General features: G+C 41.7%; 1 protein-coding gene across 4 annotated transcripts in view; it reads left to right on the top strand.

Annotated features, from left to right (window-relative positions):
* The first annotated feature begins 186 nt into the window (after window positions 1-186).
* Window positions 187-9,979, top strand: part of ARID4B (AT-rich interaction domain 4B) — an 89,275-nt gene continuing 79,482 nt past the window's right edge. For 2 of the 4 annotated variants that reach the window (XM_042025268.1, XM_042025271.1), the window contains exons 1-2: window positions 187-382; window positions 1,516-1,577. In XM_042025268.1, coding sequence (XP_041881202.1) covers window positions 1,572-1,577 — 6 coding nt within the window. In that variant the 5' untranslated portion in view covers window positions 187-382; window positions 1,516-1,571. The other 2 variants (XM_042025270.1, XM_042025269.1) reach the window with 2 other exon arrangements.

Below are 9,979 nucleotides of genomic sequence, written 5' to 3'. Positions count from 1 at the left end.
CCATAGAAGTGGAGAAGAATGATGTCAGTATTTCCGACGCGAAGGCCAATGGGACCGCGGGATGGGCGGGCCCTGCGGACCGCGGCCCAATGGGGGAGGTGGAGAAGGGGGCGTGGTTCTGCCCGTTCGCCCGTCAGTCAGTCATCGGTGCGGGAGGGGGAGGGGGACCGAGCCGAGCAGTCACCGCCGCCGCCGCCGGGGCCGCGCAGGACGGATCGGCCCCTCCGCGCGCCGTGCGGGGCCGCCGCCAGCGGAGCCGCTGCAGGAGCGTCGAGCGGGACCGGGGGTGCCCGGAGCTGAGAGGAGCCTTCGCCCAGTTCCCTTCCGTGACCCCCGCCTCGGGCCGGGGGAGCAGCGGGCGGGCGGTCGCCGCGGAACAAAGGTGAGGGCGCAGAGCCGGAGAAGAAGCCCCCGTGCCCCGCCAGCGGCGGGCGGGGAGGCGGCGAGGGGCCCCGTGGGGGCGCGGGGCCGGGCGTGTGGCGGCGAGGGAGGGAGGGGGGCGCTTGTTTTTCTCCTGGTAGCGAGACTGCGGCGGGACTCGCCGATCCTCCTTCTTCCCCCCCCACCCCAAACACCCAGTGGCGGGCCGGGGGGAGGGATTGGCGGCTTCTCCTCCAGCCCCTCTGCCGGGAGGGAAGGAGCCCCCTCCTCCACACTCACATAGACACACGCTCCGTGTCCCCGCCGAGCAGGTCGGGCCCCTTTCTCCCCGCCCCCCTCCCTTCCTCCCTCCCCGTCCCCGCTCCCTTCTTTTCTTCTTCTTCCTTTTCTTCCCCCCCTCCGCCGCCTCCTGCCTGCCCTCCCTTCCTCCCCCCTCCCGGACCCGCTGCGCCGAGCCGGGGAGTTGCGGCTGTTGCTGCCGAAACTCCTGCGGCGGAGTCAGCGCTTTCCTTTATTTAGGGGGGGAGACGGAGGGAGGAGGAGCCGCCGCGATCCGGAGCCGCAGCCCCTACAAAAGCGTGTGTGTGTGTGTCGGGGGTGGGGGGGACTGCTCCCGACACCCCGCTCCCCCGCTGCGCACACGGGCACTCTTTCTCGTACAATGGAGGAAGAGCCTCCCTCCCTCTGTCTCTCTTTCCTTCTCTCCGCTCTCCCTCTCCGCGCGGTAAAGCGAGAAGGGGGGTGTTCTCTGCGCTGGGACCCCCGCGGGTGCCCTCCCGCCGCTCGGTGCCCGGGGAGGGGGCGCAGCGCCCCGGGGAGGTGGCCGGGGCGCCTCCCCCCTCCCGCGGCAGCCGGGGGTGGGTTGTTGTTGTGGCAAGTTTCTCCTCCTCTGACAGAAATGGCGTCAATGGCAGCGAGTGTAGGGGAAGCCGCGGCGTGTGGGAGCCGGGGGGAGGAAACAGCGGCCGAGGAAAGAGGGAAGGGGGTTAGCCGCGGGAAAAGGGGGGATCCGGGAAAGGAAAGGGGGAGTTTCGGGAGGAGCCCAGCGCCCCCACCCGATCCTTGGCTCCCCCCCCCCCCCCCCCCGGTGCGAGCGGCTGGTGCGGTGCCTTAGCGCTTTGTTTTAAATTCCAGGTCCAGCCTCGGCCGCTCAGCCACGATCGAGGCTTTTACCGCAGCCTGAGCTCATCATGAAGGTAAAACACTCGCTCGTGTGCCTGGGAGGGGAAAGGAGGGAGGGTTGCATGGAGAAATGCTGTCCTATCTGTCAGTCCATCTGTCCCGACCCCGGTGCGAGGCTCGGTGCTGGTGCGGATCCAGACTGCGGGCTGCTTCGTCCCCATTGCCGTGTTTCGGTGCCTTGGCTCGTTTGCTGATCGTGGGGCGGGCTTTGCTCCACCGCGTTATGCTGGGGGAAGCTATAAGTTCCCCGAGCAGGGGTTGTTCTCCTTCAGAAACATTGTTTGTAGGAGAATAAGGACATGGCTGCCTGGGCTGAGCTTGCTTCATGGAGGAGCAGGGCACAGTCACCCTGCTCGAGAAAGTAACGTTGTGGGGAAAATGCTCTACAACATTGTTTACTTGAATAGAGGGCAGATTTACTTACTTTCTATTCGTTAATAGGAGTTTTGTTGAATGAATAATCTTGATATGATCGGGGAGGGTGCACGTAAGAGATTCTCTGCAGTGAAATGATTGCTGTAAGGTGCGGAAAGATTCTCAAACAGGTTCTAATTTTCCTCTCGGTGCTGTGTAGTATTCATCTACCTCACTGTGATGCATTTTTCTTTTTCTAGACTATTTATGTTTGGTATATTATGCAAGCTTTATAGAAAAAGAGATCGTATTGGTGGAATAGAATGATTTCTTCTGTGTGTGGTAAAGAACTGTGTATCTAAAAGTAGTTTTTAACAACTGGGTTTGTTAGGGTTTTTTTTACCATTTTGCTGATATGCTTCGCTCAAACTGCCATTTATGTTACCATGACCCCCATGTAATTCAGCTCCCGGTCCTGCTGGGCAGCAGTAAATCTCATTTCAAAATGCTGTAAATCTTATAAAAAACAATTGTTACAAACCTGTGATACATCAGTTCTTTGGTATTTATTAATAAAAAAGAGCAGTTTGTATGTGGGTTCTTCCACTATCATAGTTGTGCCTACTGTCTGTGAATGAGTGTTATATAAAATATGTACCCAGTAGTATATTCACTGCTGGAAATGGTAAATGAAATAGACTCTTTTAATTCCTAGATTGATCTGAATTTCTGAGCAGCAAAGTCTTTCTGTGTAGCTGTTAAAGATTGAGCATGTTTTTTTTTACTTTGGTGACTCTATGGCAGTATTTTTTAAAAATCATGTTTTAATTGCCCTCCCTATGATTTTTCTTTAACAAGGGCTAAGATCTAAAATCCTGCACATGTCTGTCTTGTTAAAAGTAAACGATTTATGAATTTACAACAACAGGCTGTTGAAGTATGATAGGGAGCTTTCCAAATGTGGCTCATTGCCTGGTGGGGATACAGGAGATGGAAGCAAGGTAAATAGGAGGCGGTATAGGAAGCTTTTTTCCCCAGAAGGAAAAAGCACTTATTTAAATGACAGTTAAATTTACATATGTTTCTAATAGTCTTTTTCCATGTAAACAAATCTTACAGTTACCATAGAGATTAGGTTCAGATACTGTGGTTTTAGAGCCATATTAATATGTAGATAGACAGTTTGGAGCATGAGGAGGTCAGATCACAAGTAGAACACAAAGTGTTCTGTGAAATAGTGATATAGATCCACTTCAGGCAGAAATGAATGTATAACAGATGATTAAATTTAGAGTAACAAACAGAAAACCCTGTTAATAGAGCCGTATTTTTTTTTAAAACCCTCACAGCTTACTTATTCTTTGATAAAGTTTGTGATACTATTGCATGCTTATTTTTAAAGTCGGGATAAAGTCTGTCAGAGTGTTCAGGTGTTAAATTCAAGTCTGTAATTTTTGCAATTTCTGTGTGTGTATAGTGTTAAACTTACATATGCTTGAGATAACTCCCAGTACCTTTATTTACTGTGCCCGGTAGAGTTAAGGGAGGTTAATCTGTAAGTTATTACTTTGAAGCTTTAGTTTTTACAGGGGAACTTTTAACAGAATTGTGGTTCCAAAGAAATTTCTAAGATTCAACAACCTAACCGAGATTATAGGAGTAATACAGTGCATCAGTCCTTCTGGCTGGCTTAAATTTGTAATTTATTAGTTAAACTTACAGGGATACAAGCTTGTCCAGTAAGAAGCAGTAGGGGAGAATGCTTAAGAGAATTATTAGCTTTCTGTTTGTATCTCTTCAAGGTAACATTGACTACACTAGATCAAGATACTGTTTAAATATGACTGTATATTTTTGTGCATTTATTTTGTAAGTTATCCAAAGAGTGTGCCTCAAGGACACTTCAGCATATAGAGGATTTAATGCTTTAAGACCTAGTCTTGCTTTGAGTCTGCTGACTGCAGACTTCCTTCTGACTGCATGATTGAGGCCTGTGTTTTGATTTATGCTTTGGTCATTCTTTCAAGTGCAGAGGGTTGTGGATTCTGGTGCACAGAGCCTTAGAACTGGATTCCATGTCAGTATCTTTGTCTCTTTCTATGAACTTGAACAACTCATTTATCTTAACTGACTCCCTCATCTGTGTAGTATGGATAAAATGTTGAGCTTTGTAAAATGCAGTGAGGTATATTTAGCAACAGCACCAACGATTGTATTGATACAAAACTGTAAGTCACTCATACTCTTTCATTTTGCAGCCCTTTGACACAAGAGAGGTATGCCGCCTGCTAGGAGATTACCAAAGCTGTTGGTATAATTGTTCTCCTTGTAATAACCCAGCTTAATCCAAGGAAATAAAGTCCCTCGTATAAACCAGTAACTTTAGCCTATTAAGTACTCCTCCTCTGGACTGCAAAGACCACTTAAAAACAGACTTGAAATATGTCTTACAAGAAGTGTTCAAGTCTTAACATAATTATACTTGTTATTGTGATGTTCTACTAAATCAGGTTTTTTCCTGCGTTGATTGACCTCTGATAGTTCATACAGTTGTGTAGATAATGGCTAGGATTGCTTGCATGTTGTGAAGTTTTTTTGTTTAGTTTAGCCTTTTGACCCTTTGTATAACGTCTTTTTGTATTAAGTATGCATCAGAAGAATGTAGAATCTGTTTGATGATTTAAAAACTAATTGCATGCCATCAAATCCTTACTAAGTAAGTAGCAATATATATAAAAGTATTCTTATAGCGTGCTTTTTTTTTTTTGCTCCAAAATCAGGAAATAAACTCCATGAAAGCAAAGTGTCTGCTTTTAAAGAGAGAAATAAACACAGGCTTGGTTTCACCGATGATTGGTACTAAGAACTGCTGCAAATGCTTGTGAGATTTTTAATATGTATCATGGCATTTGCTTGATATATAAATATGTGAATGAAGGTAATATACCCACTGTAGTTAAAAAGTTCACTGCTAAGTGGAGATCAAAACAGTAGATGTCCCAGAAGCTAGAGAAATGCTCTATGAATTAAGAGATCTGAAATGCTTGTTCAAAAGTTTTGATACTATTTGCATGTTAATGTTTTTCATTCTGTAAAGTACAAAATATTTAATGGTTGTTGATAGTTCCGTTTGGTAATCCTAGATGTTCCTGAGTGCTTACTCAGAGTTGCCACACTAACAAGTTAAGAAAGCCATGCATACAGTTTATGGTAGATTTTTTTGGTTTGGTTTGGTTTTAATTCATCCTGAATTCACATTTTTGTTTCACTAGTCTGTCCTAGTGACCTCTCCAACTACCCACAGAGATCACTGGTGCACACTGATGCTGTAGCTGCTTTCCCTTAATGTGTGCCAGACCATTGCTCATATTCTTTGCCAGTATGGCAGAGGACAAAAGGAAAATATCTAGTAAACTTCTCAGTCACTAATTTCCAACTTTGAGCACAAGTCAGTTGAAAGTCTCATTGGTCTTATGCAGGCTGGAAACCAGTCATGGAATGTAGTGACCTTTCACTTTCTGGTTAACTATTTGAATTACAGCAGAGATGGAGATTTCTAAAGGAAAGGTACCATTAATAGTTTTTGTGAAGGAGGCAGGAGAACAGGTAAGTCTTAAGAGGTGGTTTTCCCCTATAACTTGTTTTTGCATTGTGAAAAAAGATTTTCTTAAATTCTTTCCTGATGTTCCAGTTTGAACAAGTGATCAGAGGGAATTATTGACTTCCTCATGCTTGCATAATTATGTAGAAAGGAAAGCAAACACCACTTGCACCAAGCAATTACAAGTCATGTTGGAGTAATCTATGTTATTTTGAAATTGTTTATTTGTACTTTTTACATGCTAATCTTTGTATATTTTACAGTGGCTAAACAGCATGGAAGTCTTAAACTCAAATCTGCATGGGTAGTATGTGGCTGTTGAATAGTTGTATTGATAAGGACTCAAAGTTAGTTAGACCACATAGTGGAAAAAAAGGCTGTCTTAGACTGAAAAGACTGAAGTTGTAATAAACTATGAGCATTAGTACAGTTAAGTTGTCTGTATTATTATCTTCGAAGTTGGTGAAGGATTTTTGGATCAATGCTCTTACGGCAGCATAACTATTGTATCAGCATACTGTCTAAGAGAAATGTTAGTAGGCAGAATAATGAATGTGCATATCTTCACTGGAGCACTTTGAGATGGTTATTCAGTTCACTTTGTAATCCAAAACAAGTATTGTATACATGTAGAGCAGAAGCATGCTGTGTTACACATTGCATGCCTATTTTCAAAGAAATTCTGCATTGTAGTTGAAAAGCCCTTTGAAACAAAGTGCAATGGTTTTGAGATACTAAGCTTTACAATCACTATCACATACTTAATCGGAATGCTTTGCTGATTGTGTAAACTGAAAAAATAAGTGCTCACTTTGAAAAAAGGTGGAAATGATACTGTTGTCACAAACTGGTTTCAAAGTTTTTGTTTAAATCCTACAGATATGCACATTTTCCTTAGAAACATATGCTTTTGTAATAGGCTGGGCAATAAAAGGGAGTTTGAGGTGTCCTCATGTGAAAAAGGTAACAAATTTTACAGAAAAACCTAGAGCTTAACTTTACTTGGCACCCTAATGTGATACACAGCCATCCAAATGCTCGATTATCTATCAGTTCATACTTATTTGAAAGCAGTTAAGCCACTTTCTGTTCACTACCTATTGTGAAATGCAACAGTTAGATTCTCTGCATTTCTACTTAATAGGCCCTTCAGTTGTTTTTACTGAAACGTACAAAGCTGAAAAACATGGATCTTGAACTGTTTCTGCCATAAATGTGATTCAGGTCACAGTTGAGAAATGTTGGGAAGTCAGGTATTGTGGTGCTTGCTTTTTAATTGATGTGCTTTGGTAAAAAATATTACTTTTTGCCTTTTCCACTTAGCACTTAGTGTTGTCCAGTTACTGTGCTTGCTATCACTCAGTGGGTATTTGCATGGAATGGATTTTTAAAGACTTCTAGAAGACTTCAAAAGGCCTCCAGGGAACTAAGGAAAATTGTTTAGCCCCATGCATAAACTAAATGTTAGTGATTTAATATGTGTTAGAATAATTATTTTAAAAGGTTTTGATGGAAAGTCATAAATCTGGGTAGTTGGGTTTTTTGTTCTTTTTTTCTGTTAACATGGGGTGACCAGATGAGGGGATATTTCAGGGAATTCAAGTAAGGAAAAGACAGCAAGCCGCTTTGATATTCAATACTTGACAAGACATCTATTTTCCTTCTGAAGATTAGTTTTAACCAGGGGAGAAATTCAATAAGAAGAGCACTATTGGTTTTTTTTGTGGTTTTTTTTTTGTTTTGTTTTTTGTTTGTTGGTTTTTTTGTTTTTTTTTTTTTCCTTGCCAGACTATAAAGCAGTCATGACCTGTTTAGCAAGAAGTGTTTGTAAGCAAGCTCTGGAAAGCCAGTTGTGAGAATGTCAGAGCAGGGTGGTGGAGGGTGTTGCTGAGTTACCTGAAGAAAACTAGGACTGCGATGAGCTGGCTGCTTTATGTGCGACCACTGTGTGACGGTGACTTCCTGAGTGAGTGTATATTTATTAATTGAATGTGGAGTACTATTTTGGGGGTTCCTGAACCTGTCTTCACTATGAAGAAGATTGTGCTGAACTATGAAAAGGCATTTTCCTTACTGTGAGCAAAAGCAGTAGTCCTTTCCAGTTAACATGGAGTTACTTGCTCCCACTGCTGTTGTCTTTGAGCCTGTATTTGCTCTAGAGTGAAGATGGTGGTCAGTACACCAAAGAAAATACTTTTCAGCATCCAGAACTCCCAGATTAAGTAGTCTTTGATTGTGACTTACGAAGATCACCTTAAGGAGTAACTATTTAAAGACAGCATTCATCAGTTGTCATTTTAACTAAGTGTGAATGCAAACATCCATAGAGCTTTGTTGCAGAGCAGATCACCCAGGTTGGACTAGTGTGAATAACACTGTTCTTGGACAGAGGAGTTTGCTGTTCTTACTGTTTAATCTGTTGGTTTGTCCCCCAACAACCTGTAGCAAAGGATTTTGTTTCATAAGTAGTTTGTCAAATTAAGCTTGTACGGTCATGGAAGAATGCAGCCTTGTCTCCTTCTTCCACTCCTGGCTGTTTATTCTTGTTGTCTTCTGTGCTAGCAGTCGATTTGTGTGGTGCCAGAGTACACGGAACTAAGCTGAAATTAAGAGCAATCAGATACATATACTCTTCACTTGCAGACTGTCCCTGTCCTGTCTGATCCCTGGCAGAGGAAGAAAGGACACAAAAGCAGAAGTGCAGCAAGACTGATTACGATTGGTTTAAGCTGCATGTGAACACACATTCTTCCCCATCTCTCTGCCAAATTAGCAGTTTACAGTCATTAGGCTAAACATTTTGTAAACTCTCTACAGGTGAAATTGCCGTAGAGGGTTTTTTGTGCTTGCTTGCTACCTAGAACACCAGACTTCTTTATAGGTTTGAAGTCCATGTTTTCTAGAAGATGTTGAGTGAAAAGATGTAATTGAATTGATGCTGTGTCTTGAAGGGAATGAATAAAGTTTAATTTTAAATATGATAAACATTGTTTTAAGAAATGGAGAGGTCTTAAAGAAGAGATGGTATCAGATGAAAAACCCCATTTCTTAAGGAGGCCAATATAAGTTTTGCTTTCCCTTCTCCTTCAAGTTCTTATTCAGTATTTGGAAAGAATACCATTAATAACAATTACATCTCTACTTAAATTAGAGAAACAGTTAATAGTATAATTTTCTGCAGAAAAATATTTCTAAATATTAGATTTCTATCCTATAACAATCTCTATATACCTAGATTATTTACATTAATAATACGTTCTGACAATAGGTATTTTTACCAATGGGGGGAAGATGTAAGCAATTGGGCTACCTTTATTCCAAATTAGAACAATAGGAAATTATAATTTTGGGAGAAATTACATCACTCTTTGATAAGGAAATTGAAGGGTATGTGTTAAGAAGACCCATATATTTATGGGTAGACAAGTGGAGACTTGGTGACAGTTGGGTGTTAATGCCAGTTGGAGATCGTAGAGTGAGGTGTGTGACATTTTCTGCTTATTACCACAAACTTAACACAGATATTTGGATGATATATTATCTTCCTTTCCAAGAACCAGAGTTCTCGCTGAGCTTTTATCTGTGATCCTTTCTCTTTTCCCTCTTAAGTGTCCTTCTAACTTAGTATTCCTCATCGTTTAGACAATCCTTCTAAATGGGATTTGGGAAATGGGATTTGACTTCAGCAAAATTCAGATCCAAGTGTATCTGATGCAAGGTTTCAGCTAGTAATAAATAATGTAGTAGGGAGTTATTTGTTTTTTCACATTCTCTTCTGATCTGAAAAAAAAATGTTTCAGTTTGTGGCAGGGCAACTTGACCCACTGTGATAATTTTTTTCCTTCCTATTTTCAGCTATCCTCTCAACAGCAGATTACAAGTGCTAAATCTCGTTTGTACATTTAAAATGGTCCACTTTGTGTTTTCTTAAAAATAAATGTGGAATACATTCTTCTAAGATTACAAAGAATACTTTAAATTAATTTAAAATGGCAGAAGAGACTTTCCAATATCCTGTATGGGTATTTAAGTGAAAGAGTGTTAACTTAATCTTTTTGTTAATGCCGTCACACTTAGGTTGGTGTAACTTCTTTTTCTGGGAAAAATAATAAGGGATTGAGAGTTTTTTTAAAATGAGTACATGTTATACCAATATTGCAGAATTCAGGAATTTGTAATGGAATATGTGTTTTTCACTTTTTAACTTACTTTACTGCTTATTGAAAGATAGATGTTGCTGTAATATTAAATGAATGTTACTTCAAATTAGATCACTAAACTTAGAAATAAAATATATATACTTCTTAATCTTTGTGCTTCCATAAATACAAATGCATTTTTGAAAACCTAGCAATAATTTTATAAATTTCCACTTCAGTTTCTTTAGAAGGTTGTCCTGCTAGATGGGCATCAAGGGAGATAGTGAAATACTTAAGCATAAGTAAGACTGCAATACTGTTT

The sequence above is a fragment of the Corvus kubaryi genome, unplaced genomic scaffold (assembly GCF_017639235.1).
Source record: "Corvus kubaryi isolate FWS band 111438036 unplaced genomic scaffold, C.kubaryi_AGA036_p1.0 37266, whole genome shotgun sequence".
NCBI lineage: Eukaryota > Metazoa > Chordata > Aves > Passeriformes > Corvidae > Corvus > Corvus kubaryi.
This window is presented reverse-complemented; position numbering and strand designations above follow the sequence as displayed.